Below are 24,215 nucleotides of genomic sequence, written 5' to 3'. Positions count from 1 at the left end.
GGACCTTTGAAGGATTCAAAACAATAAAAAATAAAAGTGTAGGGACCTAAAATACTAAAAAAAATGTATAGGGACCAAAAGCTATGTTTACCCAGAATTTAATATTAAATCTGGACTATTCAAAATACATATGGATAATTAATTTATCAAAATTAAAAAAATTAATATTTAATTGGACCATTCAGATTAAATTTGTATTGTCCAGATTAATAATTGACTGATTTATTAAAAATTTTATATAAGTTTTATAAATTATATAAAGTTCATTTTTGCCTTTGAACTATACTCTCAAGATCACCCAATATTCTATACTTTGGTTCATCCATATCCTTAAACTATCAAAACTGGTTCATTTTCCCCTTATGATTACTTGAAGTTAAGTTTGACCGTTAAATGCAAATGACTTAGGTTTTAAAAAAATCACTGTGTCTCTCCCCTCTTAGCCTCGGCAACATGCAAGCCATGAAAACACAAATTGGCAAAAATTCAAACTAGAAAGCCAGAGAGAGCATCCTGTCATAGATGAAGAGAAATAAAAAAAAGTCCCAAAACAAATCTCAACTCAAAACCAATCTATCCAAACACAAAAACATCCTATGCTAAAGCATGAATTGGCAACCACGAACTAGAAATCATAATCAAATAAATGACCAATCTATCCAAAGACAAGTAGAGTGTAAATTAAAGAGAAAACTCAGCCATTTAGGACCGATCTCAAAATATGTTGATAAATAAAAGTCTTACAAAAAATTTTTAACCCAGAACCAATCTATCTAAATAGTAAAATCGAAATAAAAGAGAAATAAAAATCCAACAAATCGAGAAAAAATCAAAGAACAAATCTATAAACAGATTCAAAACCCAAGTATTGATGAAGAGCGCAATGGTTGGCTTGTATCATTGGTCTTTAATGGTTGATGAATGATGATGATGATGAAGAAGAAAGGGGGTTGCTAAGGTGGATCGACTGGATGAAATTGAAGATAGTGCGAGGTAGAGAGGCAACTAGATTGGAGGTTGATATCTAAAAACCCATATTTGCTTCACCATCTTGAAGAAGGTGTAAGGAGGAGAGAAACCTGAATAACAAAAATTCCTTCCCTTAAAAGATCTACCACAATCCCTTAATTCTTCTTCCCTTTTGAGTATAAAGAAAGCTCCAAGGTCGGTGGATTGCAAGTCAAATAGAGGAGGGAGCATTAAACTGGCCAGTAATCAAGGAGCTAAAAGGCCTTGGTGAAGTAAACAATGATGAGAAGGACGAACTAGCTAGACTCACTAGTAAAGCCATGGACGAGGGCAACAATCATCGTTGAATTCTTTATGATCTCTACTTTTCCATTGAACCTAATCGCGCACTTAGCTAACCCAGGGATTGAAGGACTAGACAAGATAGAGGAGGGGTAAGATGATGAGTTTGAGGTTAGGTTTTGAGGGCTTGGATTTTTTCTCAACATTAAAGGTCTGGAAAACATCGATCAAAACAAGGAAGAAAGAGGAGTATGTAGATTTTAATAATTGCACTCTTTGTAACATCCAAGAAATTTAATTATAGTTAATTAAATTAATGAGTGTGATTAGTGAGTTAATGAGATATGTGGCCAAAGGGGCTTAATTGGGGTAATTGATAGTGATTTCAGCCTTAGAAGTGGGTCCGGATTAATAGTGGGCTACTCAAGCATGGAAAGAGGAAGAAAAGGTGAAGGAATGTCCTCTGTGCCATATACTGCGATGTGTGGTTAATTCACCATGATGTACAAAGGCAGATTCAAAGGCAACAGCCTCTCTATGCCATACACCGTGGAGAAGGGCAGCATGCACCACTACGCATGGCCAAAAAAATCTAATAAATTAGTTCACATTTTATGCAAGAAAACAAAGAAGAGAAAGGATAAAACAGTAAGAGCATGACCAATGCTCTATCAGGACACATTGTTAGATCACATAAGTAATAGTTTGAAGCTCCCAAACACTCAAAGTAAATAACTTATGCTCTTATCTTCCTTTTTATACCATATTTAAGAGGTTTTGAGTTAGGATTTGAGTTGAAAAATTGATTTTCAGTTCATAGGAGTTATAGGTCTAAACCCCTTGGGTAAAATAGATATATTGGAAGTTGTTTGTGGTAGATAAGCTTTATATTAATGATTTTATCAAGAGTTAGCTAGGGTGAGTTATTGTTATACAAATTTTACAATAAATATGATTGTTAGAAGTGTTAGTGGACCATTAATGGTGGTTTGAAGATCTATTAATGATAATGTGCATTAATGGAACCTAATGAACCTATTGGGTATGAATGGGTAAAGATTTATGGGATTGATAAAATAGAGAAATATGGAATTATAGTTAATATAATCCCTAAGAGTGAGATTATAATGATATTCTTGCTTATGATTGTAGTGTGAATCATTGTAGCACCATTCAAGCTTATGAAAAGTTGTGGAAGTTGGTATTGTAAACTTTTAACCTTTTAAAGTTTTGAGGTAATTGGGAGAAACCTAACTTTATATAGTTGAATATTAATTGGTTATTGATTAAAATGGGTTGATTTGGATTATGATTTGTATTTTGAATTATAGACACAATTTTGGCAAATGATAAACTTGTGAATGGTTTACTAAATGAAAACCTTATTATGTCACCCATTTGTGATTTATGAATTTAATTATAGCATGTTATTGTGGGTGGAGAATTGTAATGTGTAATGTGTTGAGCATATAGAGTATTTAAGTATGAGTATGTGAATTTATATGCCATGAATTAGTTATTTTGAATGCATATTATGTATAAAATGTATATAACATGATCATTGCGCGAGAGTTCTCCTAGGGAGAAGAGTAGATTGATTTAAATCCACATAGTATTGGCAACGACCATTGGAATCGGGAGGTAGCTCTTATCCCATGATTGATTCGAGATTGTTCTACTTATTCTATGAGAAACTCTAACCTAAATAGTCTCTACTAGTTTATAAGGAGGCTAGATTAGGGGTACAACACCCCATGGTTGTTAGTATTGGGGGAAACCAAACTACATAAGTGAGTTAACTCTGGCCAAGTAGCTCTTCACAAGTGAAAGACTAGGTTAGTATGTGAAGGACATAGACATGTGATAGTCACCAATTTTATGTTGGAGGTAACAGAAGGGTATAAGATTAGCATTTGATCATGCATTTAAATATGACCACATAGTTGTTAGTATTATAGTTTGGTAAATGTTAGGGCTATATGGTTGGTATTATTGGGACCCTAGGATTGTGCATTGGCATTTTGTGGAAAAGAATATGTGACTTGGGCCCTGTCACATAATTGTTAGTATTGTGAATCATAACCAAGTTTATTATAGTTGTTGAGATGGTGTGTTTTTGCCTCTTTGAATCCGTTTACAATTGATATGTAACTGTATATATTAGGTGAAACTTGGTTACTGAGTAGTTGTACTTACCCATCAATTGTCAATATTTTCATGGCCTAATTCATCAAATCTAATTTGAGATTGTGGTGAAATCTTACTTTCATGCCTCTTTACTCTATTTATAGTGTTAATGTTGTATCATTATCAACTAGGATCACATGTCATTATTTTATATTACTTGCATTAGCTTAGTGTACAATTTGCATATTCTGTGCCTCGGGTTAGTAAGTTTTGGTTGTAAACTCGTGGATAAGGCTAAAATACTTGTACAATAGAAACATATGTATTTTGAATGATTTGAAAAGAAAATGATAGTTTTGTGCATGATTTTCCTCGCCCTTGTATTTTATAAAATGTGGGGTTAAGCGGTGATTTTGTGATTTACGTATTTTTGGTGGGGTATGATGCGTTGCACAGGTCCGCTAGAGTCCATTAAGTGTGGTCATATGGTCGGTGTAAGCTTTTAGCACTTGTGATTGAGTTGGGACACAATTGATGTGAAGTTTATTGAAAAAGTGATAAAATGGGTTTTAGTGTCCAACTTTTTGTAGAAAATGAATTTGAGTGTGATTATGCTATTAGCTAGATCTAGGATAAAGCTTCTTGTAAACACCGGAACCACCTCAATTAGATGTCGAACAATGATTTAGGAGGCGTTTGAAGTTCACTCACTATGCTGTCATTTTGACAGCTGATATCTCTTATTTTCGTACAATGTGCCACGGCACATGGTGCCTTACACTGCAATGCATGACACAGAGGTGAGTGAGACGCGACACATGTGTCTTAAGCCGCAACACAGGGGTTATTTTTTGCACAAAACACAGTTTTGAGATTTAAAACTTATTGTTTTGGATCCCATGTAATTTTTAAGCTTTCATATTGTTTTACAACTCTGATTTGAGCATCATATAGAGATTGAAAATGTTGAAATTGGGATCCTAATGCATTGATTTGAGAATTCTTCACATTTATGAAACTTTACACTCTTGCCCTTCTCTGATCATTAGAATATAGCCCTCTCCGACATGGCATGACATGTGGCAAAACAAAGTCAAATTTCTGTAATTAGACTACCACCTATGCAAATTTGAGGAACCCATTTGCCTTACTTAACGTTCGTCAACCTCAATTTAATGGTAGGACACTGGGTGACCTGATTTTGAGAGTTTAAGGACAACAATGGACCAAAAAAAAGTATAGGACACTAAGATGCTCCTAGGGGTATGGTTTAGAGGCAAAAATGAACTTTAACCTTATAAAATTAATAAGCTTGATTATGTGCTTTGCATGTAAAAAACCTTTTTATACACATCTCTCTTCCTAATCATTTGATAGAATGTACAGTAAGGATTCTTCACTTCCCAATCACTGCACCATTCTCATTGCATATAATCCATTCTCCTGTAATTAGCATAAAAGGAAGTAAGTTGGATTATTGTCGTATATGGGGCCTCAAACTAGCTTGGGGTCTTGGTTATAGGAAGATTATTTTGGAATTTGACTCAGGGGAAGCCATAGATGTGATGCATAATGACACATCCCTTGATCACCCAAATAATAAAATTATTATTGAAGTTAAAGCACTTCGAGCTCAATAATGGGCAGTGAACAATTAGATAATTTCAAGAAATGCTAATGAAGCAATTGACATGCGAGCTAAAATAACTCTTTCCTATGTTGCTGGGTTTCATCCTTTGTTTTCCCCTCCCTTGGCTCAGATCTAATTTTGATTTAGGAAATTAGTACATATTTCTAATGTCTTTTGATCCCTTCGATATAAAAAGAAAAAGGAAGTAAGTTGGATTACTAGTATTAATATTTTGTAAAATAAACAATATTGTGAGTCCTACTTTTAATTTGGTTTTCAAATTTAATTTTTTTTTTCAATTTTGTATGCTAATCTCTTTTTTCATTTTATAAATTAAAACATATTTTTTATATTATACTTTTTGTCTCGTGGAGCAGACCAATAGTTTTATTTTAACGTTCAAATTTTTTTCAATATTTATATTGATCATTTTTTACATATCACAAATTAAAGCTTTACATTATTTCTACAATATCATGTTTACGTTTTTTATATTTATTTAATTTTCAAATAATTTTTAATTTTTGAACGTAAAGCATACCGGTGACTATTGGCAATAAATTAATAACATAATTTTTTTATTTATATAGTTTTCTTATAAAATTTTAATTTTTTTCATGAGTAATAATTTTATAAATAGAATAAAATAAATCCATTAATTAGGTCAAACTTACAGGGATTGAGTTGTATTAATTTAAAATTTAGAATTGAGTTTATCAACCCGACAAAAAATATAAGGACTAGACAATTAATTTTTTCATTAAAATAATATGTTCATATTTTTCACATGTAAAAAAAGTAATAAATTGTAAGAAATAACAAATTGTTTTTAAAAATATTTTATCATACATTTTCCACATGGGTATTAAATCCTACCAGTGGCCCTTTTAAACAAAAGATGCAACATTTTTTTTTCAATAAAATGGCCCTTTCTAATGACTTGTGCACGACTAAATTCACGTAAATGCTTGCAAGGCTATGTGACAAGAGTCTTTGTGGTTTAAAATTCATAAGCCATGAAGGTGCTTCAAAATTTTTTAAAACTAAAAATATGTCCATATTTTTGCTTTATCATCCAAAAAGTTTTACGCAGGAAACTATGTTCCGATAAAGTTAAACATATTACAAGCTTTTTGAATCAATACAATACAATCTAGATTTATATTTTATTTGTTTCAAGTTTGTGTTGAAAAAACTTGAAGACACATTTAATGCGTGTTTGATGATGTCCTTCTAACTTTATATTTTATGAGTTTCGTTATTTTAAATTAGTTTTACATAAATTACTACTCTTTATGCAATTATTATTTGTGCATTAAGTAATTGGTCAATTTTCATATAAATCTCATCTCCACTTTCATCATTTGTGTAGCATTAGAATACTTGAATGTGATCTAAGTAGATTTTGTGACTAATTCTTACTTTATAAATTCGTGGAGGTCTACTCAAACAATTTTTTTAATTATCATTTGAAATCTTACACCATATACATTTGATGAGCATTTGATCTCGTTTTTAACTTTATATTTTATATTATGAGCTTCATTAGTTTAATATGAATAGCTACACTTTATACAATTTGTGCATTAGGTAATTGGTTTGCTCTCATATAAATCTAATATCTGGTTTTATCATATGTATAGTGTTAAAGTAGTTGAATCTCACCTAAGTAAATCCTCAGATTCATTCTTATTTTATAGATTCAGCACTGCTTAAACAATTTTTTAGCTGCCATGTGAAATATTAACACAATATACATATAAACCCTATTTTCAAGAGTTGGTGAACTGTGAAAGACGATGATGGAGTAACAGTGCATAAGCATGTTTGTTTAATAATAATAATAATCGACATCTTAGTTGGTTATATTTCTTTGGGATTGACAAAATGATTTCAATATCATGACTTACTCCCTGAGTTGTCATCTCTTAGGAGGATTTTTTGATGATTCATATAAGATATTTGATGAGGTGTTAATTACATTTTTTGAATATCACCTCTATTTAAGTTCATTAATTATGAGAAATAATATGATGCAAGTTAATCTAAATTTTTTTCATTTAAATAGGGATAAAATTAAATGTTTATTTTATTTTTAGATAAAGTTAATGATTTAATCACCTCTTATTGATTCCGGTGAGGTAATTTGAAGTGTTTTATAATGAGAACCAAGGAGAGTAACAATCAAGACTTTTTCCCCCTAAGGATAATCAGAACTTGTTAAATTATGTTTTGTTTGAATTAAAGAAAGAGATACATGGATTTCAAAATAGAAAAATAAAAAATATAATTCTAACAATTTATTTGATTTTTAAATATAAAAACATGAAAAAAAAATATTTTTACCAAATTATTTGATTGTAAAATATTTTGATGATGTAAATCTTAATATTACTTTAGCTTAATTTATTTTCTCTTCATTCCATTTTTCCCTCCCAACTTCTCTCCCTATCTAAATGAGTAATTATCATTAAAAACACCAAAAATAGGTTTTAAGTTGTGTAGAGTTGCACTAAGTTTTAATTATAAGCTCGAATGATAACTATTAAAAAATTTAAATATCTATCACAAATAGATGCAAAGTTGGGGACCCAAAAAAAAAAAAAAAAAAAGAAATACATGCAAAGTTAATTCAGGACAAAAAGTACTGCAATAAAAAATATTTTAAAGTTTTAATTAATGGCATTGTGAAACTCAATTTAATTTTCATTTCAATTAAGAACAATATAATTTCTTAATGAAATTTTAATAATTCATTATACTTAAATATAGTAATATCTTTTAAAGGTTCCCAAAAATTGTTTTTCCCTTTAAAATAATCTTATCATAAAAAATAAATATTTAATTTTTATACTTACATGTTACATCATCGTGCTGATTCTTTTAATCTATGCAGACTCCTCATAAAATTTTAGAACTCATTCATCTTTAGGTTAAAATTTTCGAGAGCATATAACTTTTAAGTTTTAATTTTTAATTTCTTAAATAAAATATTTTGAATTTTTACTTTTAATTTAGTGGTTATAATTATTTATCTTAAGTATTAAATGTAAATTATGCATAAGGTAAAAAAGTAATGAAATTTTGAACCAGGATATCTTAAAGTAAAGAAAAAAAATCTATAATGGAACTTTAAAAAATTAAATTAGAAAGTCACGACACACTATTTATTATTCCATTAAACACTGTACGATTTTATATTATGATATATATATATATATATATATTTGTATTTTTATTTGGCATATGTTATATAATATTAGATTTGAATAAGTAGACACTCCATTTATTTAAAAATATAAAATATTTTTAATTTTTTAAAATATAATCATTACTTTTTTTAAAAAATGTTCTATTAATGAATGCCTTTTTATTTATTGTAGGGTATTTAATAAAGATAAATATAATAATATTAGTTTAAAAGTCGATAATTATTTTATTAAGAAGTGAGATTTGATTAAAAACACATTATATTTTTAAATGAAGGGAGTATCTATGATTCTGAAAAAGTTCATGGCTCATTAAAGACATGATTTTCAAGTACATGCATTGAGCTTGTACTTTTTCAAAAATAGAGTTAGTAAATGGGCGGATTCAATCCTTATAGGCCTAAGATATTAAGCTTAGTTTTCTATTTTTTATCTATTTTTTAAGGTTTAGCTTTTATTTAAAAGACTTAAAGTTGGGCTCGCAAACCATATTCTGAAAAAAATTTAAAAACAAAATAAAATTAAGCACAATAAATTAATTAAAATATTCTAAAATTAAAAAAATTAAAATTTTTATAATCTTTTTAAAATTAAACAACACACATTTAAAAGTCTAATAATAAAATTTAAATCTTAGTTAAAAAATAGTTCATTTTTTATAAATATATAAATATAATAATTATATAAAAATAAAAATAAAAATTTTATACTGTACAATGATATTTATTAAATTAATTTTAAAATAAATTAAAATTAATAATAATTTAATTTGTGTAAGATTAGGGTTTCAGGCAAGTAGATCTTTGGTTTCAAACTCATATTTCACTAAAAAAATTAATAATAATATAACAAAATTTGAAGGGTTATCCGAGCCTAAACTCTTTTTTACAGGGCTTATTAAAATCAAACTCTTAAATTTAATTATTTTTTTAAAAAAATTATTTTTAAAACTCAAAACAAAATTTAAATTTAAACTCCAAATTCGGCTCTAATTTCAGGCTATTAAAAAAAATCATTAAATGATTTCCATCCCATCAGTGCAAAGTCCCCCGTCCCATCAGAATTATTTCCAACAACACGCACCATGCCATCAGAAAATTTATGGGAAAGTCACACTTCAGTTCCACCAAAATAAGTTAATATCAATTAAAGTCTCCTGAATTTGCTTAATGATTGAGAGGTCCAAGGAACCTGGGTGTTCTTTTTCATTTATGACGCATACGAAAAGACAAAGTTGCCCTCAAATGACAAAAGAAGAAGAAGAAGAAGAAGATGATGATGATGATGATGATGATGATGAAACCCTCGTCACCTGTCGCCAGCAATCTATTCTCATTGTGACATTGGTTCACGAGGCATAGAAGCCAAAATTCCACCATCCATGGCGAACCAAAATCTTGTTGTCGAATCCCTTTCACCAATCTCGATTTTGAAGTCACTGACTGAAGATTCACAGAAGAATGGGGTTGAAAGCTCGATGCATCATGTGGGGTTGGAAGAGCCCAATAGAAATGTCACAATGGAAGAGCCAGCCCAAGCTTCGCCTGATTCAGTATCAAATTCGACAAGTGGGGTTGATGCTGAACAAATATAGAGATGCTCAGATGCACAAGTCTAGCTAGGAGACAGAACAAGGAAGTGTGATGCATTCTAATTTTTTTTCGTCTTGCTCTTTTTGTTTTGGCGAGCGGTAACATTCTTTTGTTGGTTTTTCATGCTTGATTTCATTGGTATCAAGTGAAAAGTGAAATCTTTAATTATTATTTTTATTATTTTTGCTTTGATTTAGAAGAAACAGCTAGAAGTTGATTAAAGGAAAGGAACTACATCAGGCAGTAATTTAATTATATGAAACTAAAATATGAACACAGAAACTGTATCTTGCAGTAGTTCCATTATTAGAAATTGCATCAGGCAAAAACTATATTCAAACTATTCAATCTCCTCATATCGACCCCGTCTTAGACATTAATCATGCTTCGCAAAACCATACCAAATTGCCATCAATATAATAATCCTAATTTGCCACAACATCCATAAAATATATTAAAAAATATTCAAATGTCATCTTGATATAGAGAGGATTAAATTTGACCAAGAGAGCGGGAAAGAGGATCAAAAAATTACCAGAAACCAAAGGCCTGAGCATGCCATCATCCAACCTCCTCAGATTAAAATAATGGGCGAATGAGCCACCCTCTTGCATGCAGCGAGCGTCGCCATAGTTATAGGTGTTGCAGCTAGACACGTCCCTATACATATTCCCAGTGAAGAAGAAGACGAAGGAGAAGATGTGACACAGTTTTTGGTATAAATCTCAATGGGTTTATCTGTGAGGCGGCGGCGGCGGGGGCCGCAATATTTCCGACCATGGCGGGGTCGTGTTGAGTAGAATAGGATAGGATTGAGTTTGGACTTGCGTTTGGACATTGTCTCCTACAACATTGGAGCGTGGCGTGGGTCTCGCCAGAGAAGAGCCCAAGACCCAAGACTGCTTGCTCACTCCCCTGTGGTGAGAAAACTGCATCTTTATTAGGTTCAGTCTCTTTTAGCAGGCCAAGACCCAAGCCCCTTCTCATGGATTTTCATTTTTCCTTCACACAGTCTTTTTATGAAATTTTTCCACTGCAAACTTATTCGAAAGAAAATTCCGTGAAAAAAAAAGAGTTCGTGAGAAAATTCTCTCACTGAATCACGCCTTTAGAAACTTGAGAGGGAAGGGGCAAGGGGAAAATTCTAGAAGTTGGATCCAAATCCATGAGGAGCATTGGTCGTGAGAAATTTTTCACGGACCGAGGCTGTAAGACATACCATGGGCAGAGGCCGTGTTTGGCAACCTTCTCACTTCATTGCCATTGTAACACTGTTTTTTAATCAATAAACCTTAATTAGTTTTTTTTTTTTGGATTGGGGGGAGTATTATTTTTTTTGATTGTATTGTACACATAACTCAATTTTTTTTTTTAAAAAGTATATAATAGTTCAATTAAGGAATATGATAATGATGTGCTATCATAAAACACAATGTTTTTCAGGGCTAATTTGATTAATTTCATCAAACGTCTGGAAATTCAGTTGCGTGTAGCTAACTTAAATTGTTTTGGAAATAAAAAAACAAAATGGCACACAAGTGTGGATTCCTCCTGAGGCGGACAAGAGGTGTCGTCTCACGCCTCTTCGTGTAAACTCATCGAGCCATAATTCGTCACCACTCTCCAAAACGACGTGTCGTCTGCAGAACGACACACGTACCACTTCCACTCGCCCTTACGCGTCCATCAATCTTGAATCAATGTGAAGGTTTTTCTTCATTGCACGGTACTCTTCATCACTTCCATCCAAAATCCTAGAAATCTCAGACCAAGTAACCACTAAGCCTCAGAAAAATGGAAACGCAAGAGGTTCGAGAAATGAGATCAGAGAAAGCAGAAGACAGGGAAAGAAACGGTGAGAAAAAACCAGAAAAAGGGAAGGAGAAGGAGAAGGAGGGCGTACCTCCATTGAAGGCTCTGAATCACGTGTCGAGGGTCTGCAGGGACGTAAAGGAATCGATAGAGTTCTACACGAAGGTGCTAGGGTTTGTGGAGATCGAGAGGCCTCAAGTTCTGGATTTTGAAGGAGCTTGGTTGTTTAATTATGGAGTTGGCATCCACTTAGTTCAGTGCCATGATGATCACAAGTTGCCTTCCGATACTCAACACTTGGATCCCCAGGACAATCATATCTCTTTTCAGTGTGAGGACATGGAAGGAATGGAAGAGAGGTTGAAGAAGATGAATGTGAAGTACATGAAGAAGACGATGGAAGCAGAAGACGGGACAGTGATGGATCAGATATTCTTCAACGACCCTGATGGATTCATGGTCGAGCTCTGCAACTGTGAGGATCTCAAGCTTGTTCCTTCTTCTCCTACTTCTCTCCCCAGGATCAAGCTTCCCTCCCATCACCACTATCCTCCCGTCGAAACCAGCCACGCCGCCACCCGCCGCCATGAAAAACTGTGATTGATCACTCTCATGCTTTTCTCTTATTCATTCATTTTCATTTCATATTTTAATCTGTTTATTTGTTCTATTAATTGTGTCTGTATGGTTCTTTTTCGTATATTGCTATCTACTTCAAAAAGATAGAGAAATGGGAAGAAACGAGCTGATTTTCAGGAATATATGTTTCGTCTGTCTCTGAGGACGCGCACGTACTAGATAAATTTTTACTGTCTTCTGTTCAATTTATAAACAAAAGGGGGAAAAAAAAGCAAAATTCATTTCTGTCATTTTTGAGGTTGTTGCTATAATTTTTGAGACAATTTCAGGTGGAGACCCTTGTCCTAAGATAATGAAAAAGATGACCACAAAATTTTTGAAATTTCACTGAAGCACCCGTACGGAATTTCTTTCAAATTTGTTACAGAAATAATTGAACAACATAAACGACTTGTTCATTCCTATATTGTATGTCATTCGTTTTCTTTACTTCACTTGTTTACAACCCTAGTTTCACTTGATTTTATTTCAAGTCTTGATTTCATGATAAGATAACTTGTTTGTTCCCATATTATATGTTATTTATTTATTTATGAAATATTGTTCATTTTTTTATTCCACTTGCTTATGGCTTTAGAATGAAATCAATTGACAGCAGTATTATAAATAAGTAAAGTAAGAAAATGAATAATATAAATGAATAACATACAATATGAGAATAAATAAGTCGTTTATTTATTTGTTTAAATAAGGTTAATTTTATCATTTTTATCACAAATTCAAATGAAAATCTATATGAGTCATTTAGTAAAATTTCAAAAATTTAGAGGTTTTTTTTATTATCTCTAATCAAGGGTCCTTCACTGAAATTTTTCCATAACTTTTTCTCCACAAAAATTAGGCTAAGGTTTAGTAATAAAATTAATTAAGGGGTTCCGACTTCTTTCATGAAAAAAAACGTAAACAAACAAACAAACAGAATTTCTGTTGGACCTCATCACCTCAACCTGACCGGATGGCCTAGAAGCAAGTGGATTCACTGTTTCGATAGGAAGATCTTTTGATGAAAGTTTATTTAAAGTTGTGGCCCAAAAAACAAACAAACGCACGATAACGTTTAATTATCTAAATTTGCAAATTTTAACATAAATAGCATAAGTTGCAATATGTTTTGTGTACTTAAAATTTAAAAACTTTAAACACAGAATAAGAAGGAGAAAAGAAGGTCTTAACTAGGACGATTTGCCGCATACAGACGGAGATCACTGCTACAGAGTAAAAGTTACATCAAAATTTCCGATTTTAGACATAAAAGTTACAAGTACGCAACGATGATAAGGGAAATAAACCTATAGGCAAATAACATCTAAAAGAAAAGGCAAATAAACTGTATTCCGATTGGCTTGGTCTTACACGAGTCTTCCTATATTAATGTAGTAAATTAAGTTTCGAAGGAAGAATAATGCAACCAATTGGTGGCCATGCAAGTATACCCACTTCCTCTCTCCTCCTCTTCTGATCTTCTTCTTCTCTTCTCCTCGTAATTAGGTCTCAGACAGGACAATGACCCTTAGCCTCAGCAACATTAACGTTAGTGACATCATCAGCAACAACCAGTCCCACTGGGTCTGGAAACACCTCACTGCTCCCTCTCTGGCTCACTCCGACCACCACGACTCCGCCGGCCTCTTTCGCCGACGTCTCCATCCCCACCTCTTTCTCTCCTTCTCTCGTCTTCTTCTTCCCATCTCTGTATATCCCATACAGCACCATCTGAATCAACCCTAGTGCAAATCCCATCACATTAGGCACCTACGCATATCCATCCACCATGTTCATTGCATTAATTATTAATTTTCTCTATCAACATACATACAGACATCAATGGGAAGCTTGTTTCAGCAGACAGTACACTTACAGCAACGCATATGTCCCTGAGGAACAGTCCATAAGCAAACCACATGACAGCACTCAACGTCAGGAAAAATGATAGCATGAACGGCATATACTCTACACTCTTTGTTCTGATAACTTGTGCCTGCAGCGCACACACATATACACACACATGAATTAAATTTAACTGACGTGAATGTGTGTGTGTGTCTGTGTGGTAGTCATGCTCTGAGATATACACACGCACTGACCATAATGCTTAGAGGAGCAGCGAACACGCTGACTGAAATCGAAACGCATATCCATCCCAGCACATGAACACGAAGGGAAGCATCATGCACAGCAAATTGCGTCACCAACATAATCAGACCGAATGACCCTAAGTTCATTGCTCCTATGAGTTTTATCGTCAACTTCTGCAACAAATCAAGTTAATGATGATTAGTATATTTAATTAATCAATATCTTGTTTGTGTGTGCGTGGGTGATTAATGACGACGTACCCTGACGTCTGTGGAGGCATAGGTGATGAAGATGAGGATGTAGATGATCTCTATGACGCAGCCGAAGGAGTTGATGGTGATGAGCAAAACGGCGCCGGTTTTGAGGAAAGCGTAGTAGAGCCATAGCATGCAGCTGAACAGTGCCACCAGGTATGGGATTGACTGGAATCCTTCCGTCGACTTCTTCTTGTATATCCGGTAAAATGTTGGCCTGCTCATTTTAATGTTCCAAATTTCATATTATCAATATTTATAATAACTTCAAACCAACCCAGAGATCCTCTTACTATTATTTCATCACTTCAGGGGGAAAAAATTATACTTACAAAGGTGCCAAAAAAACGAGGAAGGATATGAAGTTACCTACGAAATCCAAAAAAAGAACAAACCAAGTAAGTATTTAATCCCTTTCCTATAACAGTCGAAACTACCAAATAATACCAATTATATGGGTGTGGGACAGTCATATACACGAGAGTTAAGAATATGTAGTTCAAAAAGATTAAGTACGAAACAGCAACATGACCATAGATTGCAGAACATAAACCCTTCCAATACATGAATCTCTTTTGAAGTACATAGACGGAGTGCCAATCTGGTATATGAAATTCAAGAACCAGAAAAGAGAAAAGGCAAGGGACCACACACACACACACATACCGAGTATGCCAAAGGTAAGGGCCAAAGTATGAGTGCTCATGATAGCCATTCTTGAGTAATTATCTCAGGCAATACGGAGCACTGAAATGAAGCTGGTGGGATGCGGCTATTCGAAGCCCCAGTGTGTATATATAGACAGAGAAAAGAGAAACGTATGGAGAGAGAGAGAGGGAAATGAGGAAAGGGAAGGGGATATTTATAAAGAGGTGAGGAAGGAGAACGTGAGGGAGGGGGCAACCTGACATCAAAGTATAACAAAATGGTGAATGGTTTGGACAAGTTAAAGCATCGCAGCCATAATGTTATGATACGTACGTTAGCAAAGAACGATAATGCGGTGTGGGTTATAAGGTTTTGTCGTTCACGTGACCTAATAACCAAATCAATCTCACTGCGCAAATCCTGCGCACGGAACAAGCCTCCGTGACTGATCACCCTCCTCAGTCCTCACAAAAATCCTTTCCATTCAGTTTTAATTAGCTTACTTGCCCTTCTTTCTGGATTTCCCTTGCATTCGTTTCACACATACCTGCGCACTTACCTCGTGCTAGCCAATGCTCTTTTTTTGTTTTATTCCCTTTTTTTTCAAAAATAATATATAACTATTTGATATCGGGTGTTACGTTCAGACTCAATCATTGCCAGGCTTAATTAGAAGTAACAGCTCTGTTAAATAGAAGCGTTTTCTGTATTTATACAAACTCGAACTTGAGGTCTTGGGTCTAGGTAGATAGAATTAATGGTTTGTTGGTCCTCAGGGCATTAAAATTAACTTAATCAACCCTGAATTGCTACTTATATTTATGGTTTAATCAATATGTTTTAAAAGGTTTAAGATGTTAAGGTATATTTTTATCCTTAATTATAAAGTATTCTTTCAAACCTATGGTACCATGAAAAAATTGTGGAGTAATATAGCACGTATTTTTCAAGGTTTTTTACATAATTTGCCGTAGCAGTGTTATTCTTGAAGCTGGAGTATGTATTGACACCTGAAAGAAAATTTAAAATAATGTAATATTTGCCACAATTTCTCAAAATCTATGATGTTAATATTTTTCAGCAGTCAGTCCAATGTTGACTTAACGTTAACTGTAACTTTCGCATCAATTTCAACAGATTTTGTGTTGCATTACTTTGTAGTTTTTCAAGAGGTTGCTATAGCTTCCCAAAAAAAAAATAATGAATTTCAACCCTATTTTAAATTTTAAATACACGCACTATAAGATCATCCGCACATACATATACATAATACATGGACAGGAAATATTAACGTACTCCTCCAATCTTATTTGTATGGTACTTTTTAGAAGTTATTTTGGTCTTATTAAACTATTTTTTTAATTTTATTTTTTATTGATTAGCATAAAAATATTTAATATGATTGCATCATTATTTAAAGTGGAAAGTGAAAATGAAAGTATATACTCATTCGGTTAAAAAATGTAAGGTATTTTTTGAAAAGTTAAATGTTTAAAAATATAAGGTATTTTTAGTATTTCAAAGTGTAATCATTGCCTTTTTTTCAAAAGTGATCCTATTAATAATGACTTTATATTTATTGTAGGATGTTTAATATGGGTAAATATAAAAAGATAGAGTTAGTTGAAAAGTAGGTAACTATTTTATTAGGAGGTAAGATTCAGTTAAAAATACCTTATATTTTTAAACGGAGAGAATATATTTTTTATAATATTAAAAACTTTTCTTACGTGAAACAGTTAAAACTTAAAAGTATGACGGAGTAGCAATCACACGGTTTAAACATCTCACTATTTTGTCGTTTTCAAGTTTCAACCTTAACAAGGCAAAAAAAAGAACTTTTGGCCAGGCCAGGGTTCAAAAGCATCACCAAATGATTCTATATATTTATATATCTACAAAATCTAAGGGAGAATTTACAAAAACTTAAAAGTTTAAAGGAGTTTGGTATAATTTGGTGACAATAATTGTAGGAAGTATTTTTTGTAACAATGATATAAAGTGTAAAAATTTTAGTCTCTTTTAAACTTTAAGTGTTTTTGTATTTTGCTTTAATTAGATAGCGTATGCGTCACAAAAGAGGGTCCAAATTTGGGGGGAAATGGAAACAAGTGAATCATGGAAATCCTAATTGCTCCGTTTTCTTGAGGACGATGAGGTTTGAGTGGCGTATCCCAGGTGCGTAAAACATTCAGTTCGTTAATTTTGTCGATTTCAAATATCGATTTTATTTCACATGTAAAACGTGAGTTGGATTTCCTATATAGTATGGCAATTGGCAAATTACCAAGGTTCAAATTTATACCCGAAGAATGTCAGTGTTTGACTGTATTTTAAATAAAATTATCTTCAATAAAAAGATATATAAAAATAAAAAAACTATTTTATTTAAACATGCTCTTATTATTCAAAATTAGTCGCATGAGTTGATTCTTGTGTTAATATGACAAAATTTCAGATACAATTATACTTATTCTGTTAAAGATGTAAAGTATTTTTAATCGAATTACACCTACAATAAATAAATTAATTATTTTTAAATTAATATTACTTTTTTATATTTATTCTTATTTAATAGGGTATTTTATTTAAAAGCAAAAGGTTGACTGATTTATTTATTAAAATTTGTTTTAAAAAAACTCACTAATTACATATTAAAAAATTAAAAATACTTAACAAGAGTATATTTTTTAACCACATGACTATTGCTTTCGTGAACAAACTAACTTTTTATATAGTATTTTATATAAATTACACATTTTTTATTTATTTAGACTGTTAAAAATGAAGCAATATTCTTTAACCAATCTTTAATTTAAATATCCCTTTATATTTTTATCTTCACTTTTAAAAAATTTAATCACAATAAATGTATTATTTTTGGTTAAAACATGTAGTAAATGTACAATTTAATTAATAAATGTAGTATTTTATATAAATTACACAATTTTTTTATTTAGAGTGTTTAAAATGAAGCAATTTTTTTAACCAATCTTTAATTTAAATATCCCTTTTATATTTTTATCTTCACTTTTAAAAAATTTAATCACAATAAATGTATTATTTTTAGTTAAAACATGAAGTAAATGTACAATTTAATTAATTATAATTAAGTGACAGGGGATTGACGAAACATGTGATGTGAATATATCATAGATATTCACATTAAGCTCAATTGTTTTGTTTTTGACCCGACACGCTAAACTTTGATTGAATAAAAGAAACCCGACCGGTCCCCGACCGGCTAGTTTCAGAATGCGCCAACCAAAATCATCAAACACTCCATTCTTTATGACTCACTTCTATCATCTGCCTTTGGTTTGGTCAGCTCAGACTGGTTTAAAAAACTAGAAATAGAAACGAAGAGATTAGGAATTAGTATACTTTCTCGGGTCCTTTAAAAAAATTTAGAGAGTCCATTTTTACTCCTATTTTTTGGGGAATTTTTTTTCTGAAGTATTAATTAAAATTTCTCACTTATGTCCTCCTTTAAAAGAAGACAGACAATTTAATACACCGTTTTATTGGTAGAAAAGTACTCTTGAGAAAAAAAATAGAAAATGCATCTATCCATTTTCTTTTTAGATATATTTTTTAACAAATTTCCATATACCAAATTAAATACGCTCTGACAAGTCATTGGTCAATTTCTTAGAATTATCATTAAATAGTGAGTGAGCGTATTTTTGAGAAGAAAAAAAAATCGATTCAGTTCCTGAATTTTAAGTTGAAACAATTCAATCCCTACATTTTCTTAATTTTGAACAACTCAATATCCTTATAATTATATTTTTTTTAGTTTGGTACAACTCAATTATTTTAATTTCTTAATTAATAAATTATAAGAATTAAGTTATACTGAGTCAAGATTTAAAAACTAATGATGTTGCTTGGCTCGTAAGGAAATATAAGAATGAGAGAAAATAAAGAGAGGTGAAAAATGAAGGGATACAATTTTCTCCCATTATATTTGGCTGAGCAAGAGAAAAAAATATGAGAAGAGAAAAGTTGTTAATTTTATATTGGTAACAATAATCTTATTATTTATAAAAATATTTATATATAATAAAATTTAATTAATATTTTAACATATTATATAGACAATAATTTCTATCATATATTATTGATTATATAAAAACATTATTACAAATTATTTTATCCAAACCTAACCAAAATTATTTCATCCAATTTATAATTTCATTTATTAAATTATTAAATGTATAATAATATTAAAATTTTGAAACCACAACCCAATATACAACCAAAGATAAAGAACTTAATTGAAAATTTAGAATTAGCATTTGTCATATTAATCTAAAACTTAAATATACAACTTGTTTAACAAAAATTCATGATCAAAATATAACTATACTATAAATATAAAATTTGAAAATCATTAGGTAAATTTAAAAATGAAATTTTCTTTTCAAAATCTTTTCATATTTAGAGAGAAAAGTTAGAGATAAAAACATGTAGGTTCTACATATTATTTTCTTCCCACTTTGCTTTTCCCTCCACTTTTCTCTCTACAACCAAGTAAAGGAAAATGTTATTTCCCCACATGTTTCTTTTTCACTTTTCCCTTTTACCAAGCATAACATAAATCAATAATTGAGAAAAAGTTTAAGGATTAAAAGTTGTATATTATCCCTTTTAAAATAAGGTTATGTTCATGCCCTGTTTATACGATCTTGTAACTGATGTTATCTACATTTCTTGGTCTTGGCGAAGGAGGTCTGGGTCTGCCATCATTAATTTTTATTTTAATTCACTATGTATATATATATATATTGACTTGATTATTAGTATCTGGTTGATCAGATACAGTGCGAGTAGTAAGTCATAGAAATCTGAAGGAGGAGATGGATTATGTACGTGATTATTTTGACAAGAACGTGGAAGACGTACAATTCCACCGAAACAAATATGGATAATACAAACACATGTGAACAAAAGACTTTCTGTTTTTCTATTTGCATGGAAGCATCAACTTGACAAGAAAACACACCTCATTTACGTGTCGCCAGGCATTCTGGCATGCTCGCATCATCCTAAATATATGACTACTTGCAGGCAAGCATCTGATTAAATTCATTATATATATATATATATATATATTAGTGGATTTAATAACATCATCACATATATATGAAGACCATTGCATCTAATTAAATCTAATCTTTTAGTTGCTAGTCGAAATCAATACTATCATCTGACCTGCTCCCATTACATATAGCCAACAAACTCTATCCATTGGCTGCGCATGTGGTTATTGTGTGCTATGTGAAGTTCTTGAGAGAAATCATATAATGCATGAAGAAATTAACTATTTATTATTTTTAATTTATCAACAGTGAAATTTGTTATAGATTTTATGCTTCCTCTATTCAAAAATTATTGTCATGCTAAATCTTTTTTTCCTTCAAACTTTTATTGTTTTACAATTTCAGTGTCTTATATACATATACATATATATATATATATGTATATATATATATATATGTATATATATATATACATATACATATATATATATATATCGGTCCTCGTTTAACAAGTCATTATTAATCCACGACAAAAAAAAAAGACTTTTAGCATCTACTTTCTAGAGTCACTGTTAAAAATAAACAATTTGTGATGACAATATATAATTATCACTGATTGTTAAATTTTCAACAGCGACAAATACTTGTCACCACTGAAAGTTTGAGTTTTCGCTAAAAGTTCACAATCAACGACGAATTTTTAAAGTCACCATAAAAAGTGAGACTTTCAACGACAACATTTATATTATCATCATAATTTTTTATTTTTTGTTTAATTTAACATTTAATATTTTAAGACATTAATTTTGTTATATTATTGTAATTTTATAAATGAATATATAAAATAACATAATGAGTTTTCATTTAATATATTTTATGGTTAAAATTGTAACTTTAAAATAATAAAATTATTTTAAGATAAGGTTAAGGTATTTTTTAATGCCAATGAGTTGGACTTAAGAATTGAATCAAACCGTATTATTTTATATTAATTTTTGTTATCAAGTAATGTTTGGTTTGATTCAGTCTAACTTTTTAGGCTAGTTTAGTTAATTGGTTTTGGTCAATTAATATTGAACCTAATTGAATTGATCAATGCATACCCCTATGTGAAGTGATAAATTCATTCAAAAGCCGAATGTTTGATATTTTAATTTTAAATGCATATAATGTAGTAATGAGTCTCTATTTTTAAATGTTTTATGATTAAATTAATATTTTAAATAATAACACTACTTGTTTATAATAATTTGACATGTAATCATTAAATTTCTTCATTCATAGAATACTATTTCATGTAATCTAATTTTTTAATTTAAATTCTACATTTAATATCAGTGCATTTGAAGCTTGATGCAGGTTTAAATGTCCCCAATATAATATTTAATGATAGGGAAGAGGAAGGTGAAAAGAAGATAAATGAGATATTCTAAAATTCTACTTTTAACTTTTATAATATATGAGATAGATCTATGTATGTGATGCTATGTAATTTTTTTTTGTTTGATGATATCTTGCAACATAAATATAAAAAAAAAAGATAATATAGTATATAATTTCCTTATAAAATTACAATTTAAAAATGAAAACTAATTAAAAATGTAAAACATAATGTAAAAACAAGCCAATTACATTACTTAAGAGTTAATGTTAATTTAAAATAAAAATAAAATTTTAAATAAAACAAGCTAGAAAAATAAATAATTATGATCTAATGTATTATCATCTAGATTTTTATTATTTATTCTTAGATGTTTTTACATTATAATTATAAATATGAATATTAAAATAAATAATACAATAACCTCAAGAAGTGAAAAAATTAAAATAAATGATATTGTATCAATTATATTTATAGTTTACTTTAGACAAAATAAATGATATAATTTCCAATTTTAATAAATTAAAAGAATTGAATTAAAGTATTAAATAATATTAATGAAATTTTATAATATTCAATATTTAAGATATAGTGTGTTTGTTTAGTTTAACATATATATATATATATATATATATAATTATGCAATAATAGACAATAGGTGTATTCCAGTTCAATGGCAAAATGGTGGGAAACAAAAGAAGAAAGTCATAATTTCAAACCTTTGAGAATGCAATTTGTGAAATGAGAATATAAATTAGTGACGCGATAACATGTGGTGTGAGGTAGGGGGCGACACATGGAGGGGTGACATGGGCGCCATGTGGAGGGTGACATGGTGACATGTGACATAGCGCCATGTGACTAAGTAAACTAGTATTACTATTCAGCGGTGACTTTTTTGTTACTATTGATTAGTAGTTTCTGTGACGACAAAGGTTGCTACTGATGTACACTACGGTGACATTCATCACCGCCAATTCTCAACTTTCAACAATAATTATGCTTTTATGGGAACAAATTTTCTTTTTTGTAGAGACATTTATTGCTGTTGATTGAATATTTTTGGCGGTAACTTTTATTGTTGTCACAAATATAATCAGCAACAAGAGCTCTCGCAGTGATATTACAATGACTTTTCATTTTCAGCAGTAATGTCGTTGTTTAAAGTCAATTTTTTTTGTAGTGATCCATTTAACTTTCATCCCATTTAGTCCATGGAAAGGAATAAGTAATCAAACGTAAACCCTAAATCTTAAATCTTAAACCTTAAATCATTAAATATAATTAATGGAGAATGAAATGATTGGTAATGCATGATACATAGGCCTAGCAATCCCTATATACGTAAGTTTTAAAATGGAAGAATCTCACTTAGGGTCTCTAGAATATAAAAATTTGCATTTATGGCTCAATAGAATTTGAAAACACATTGTAGGCTCGAGAGTTCTTATTGGAAATTTTGTTGTGGACAAAAAAAGCATTTGCCTCTATTTTAACAGAATGTTCATGTATGCACAACATGATGTCTATAAATTATTAATATAATATTCATGAAAGCACAGCACATTTGATAGACATGACTTAACTTGAAATAAAATGTACAGGTAAACAAATAATGAACAACATAATATCTATAAATGCATAATACAATATTTATCAATTCTCAACATAGCAAACATATACAGGCCTACAACAGTTGTACAACATAAAGTATATGATGAATAACACAATTTCATTAAAAGAACATACTTCAAATTAATGTTCATTAGATATGTTGTATATTCATGAACATCGTGTTGAGGATTTATAAATATCGTGTTGTGCATACATGAACATTTTGTCGAGGTAAGGGCAAATGCATTTTTTGTCAATGACAAAACTTGCAAGAAAGACCTTTAGGCTTGCAATGCGTCTTTTAGATTACATTGGGCTTTAAATGCAAATTTTCATGTTTTGAGGGCCTTAAGTGAGACTCTCCCCTCTAAAATTGACACAATAGTACATATATCTTCCACTTTTCTATGTCCTACATGCAAAATTTGTATCCATAAACTCTTAAACATATCGTCCCTTCTACAAATTGCAACATATGCTCTGACATTAGAATTGAATTCCAAAAATTCAAGACCCCATCATGATTTATGCCTTGCCAATTGCAACTAGTTTACTTCAAGACCCCATCATGCTTCATGCATATGTTACAAAAGCAAGGGGGACATGTGGTCTTTGTCTCAATCCTCTACCACATTTACTAGGAATGTGGGTTAGCTGACGAGTTACGTTGCTATAGGTTTTAGGCTAGGTTGAGCAAGCTAAATCAACCTGCCACCGAGTAGACTAATAACCCATCATAGATGACTAGGATTACTTGTCAATCCACTTTCCTTTTTTTATTTTTTGCAATTTCAAATACTTTTTGAATGAAATAACTACATCATTTTCTAAATTAAATTTGAGTTCTATTACATTATCAAAAAGTTATTTGATTAAAAGTTAAGAGTTATTTTTCTCTTCAACTTTACTCGAAAGGTCACTGAAGACTCCAAACTCA

The 24,215-nt window shown here is 30.8% G+C and overlaps 2 protein-coding genes across 2 annotated transcripts; one reads left to right on the top strand and one right to left on the bottom strand.

Annotated features, from left to right (window-relative positions):
- The first annotated feature begins 11,572 nt into the window (after positions 1–11,572).
- LOC129315085 (glyoxylase I 4-like) lies at positions 11,573–12,432 on the top strand. The gene has a single exon (XM_054958610.1). It carries the CDS (start codon positions 11,604–11,606, stop codon positions 12,219–12,221), a length of 618 nt encoding a protein of 205 aa, XP_054814585.1. The 5' UTR covers positions 11,573–11,603; the 3' UTR covers positions 12,222–12,432.
- A 1,175-nt stretch (positions 12,433–13,607) lies between these two features.
- LOC129316884 (bidirectional sugar transporter N3-like) lies at positions 13,608–15,378 on the bottom strand. Its single transcript, XM_054961266.1, has 6 exons — positions 15,257–15,378; positions 14,923–14,959; positions 14,597–14,807; positions 14,345–14,509; positions 14,119–14,238; positions 13,608–14,012 (listed from the first exon to the last, which is right to left on the bottom strand). The coding sequence occupies exons 1-6, from the start codon at positions 15,303–15,305 to the stop codon at positions 13,752–13,754; spliced, it is 843 nt and encodes a 280-aa protein (XP_054817241.1). The 5' UTR covers positions 15,306–15,378; the 3' UTR covers positions 13,608–13,751.
- Between the last annotated feature and the right edge of the window lie 8,837 nt (positions 15,379–24,215).

The sequence above is a fragment of the Prosopis cineraria genome, unplaced genomic scaffold (genome assembly GCF_029017545.1).
Source record: "Prosopis cineraria cultivar Desert tree isolate PC_DT_omini unplaced genomic scaffold, ASM2901754v1 PC7, whole genome shotgun sequence".
NCBI lineage: Eukaryota > Viridiplantae > Streptophyta > Magnoliopsida > Fabales > Fabaceae > Prosopis > Prosopis cineraria.
This window is presented reverse-complemented; position numbering and strand designations above follow the sequence as displayed.

What these genes read in the sequence shown, in the direction of transcription:
- LOC129315085 (XM_054958610.1), top strand. Translation starts at nt 11,604, where the DNA reads ATGGAAACGCAAGAGGTTCGAGAAATGAGATCAGAGAAAGCAGAAGAC.
- LOC129316884 (XM_054961266.1), bottom strand. Translation starts at nt 15,305, where the DNA reads ATGGCTATCATGAGCACTCATACTTTGGCCCTTACCTTTGGCATACTC. An exon ending in CCTTACCTTTGGCATACTCG is followed by an intron (nt 14,960 to 15,256) that starts GTATGTGTGTGT and finishes TGGATTTCGTAG; the next exon opens with GTAACTTCATATCCTTCCTC. An exon ending in TCAGGGACATATGCGTTGCT is followed by an intron (nt 14,013 to 14,118) that starts GTAAGTGTACTG and finishes GGATATGCGTAG; the next exon opens with GTGCCTAATGTGATGGGATT.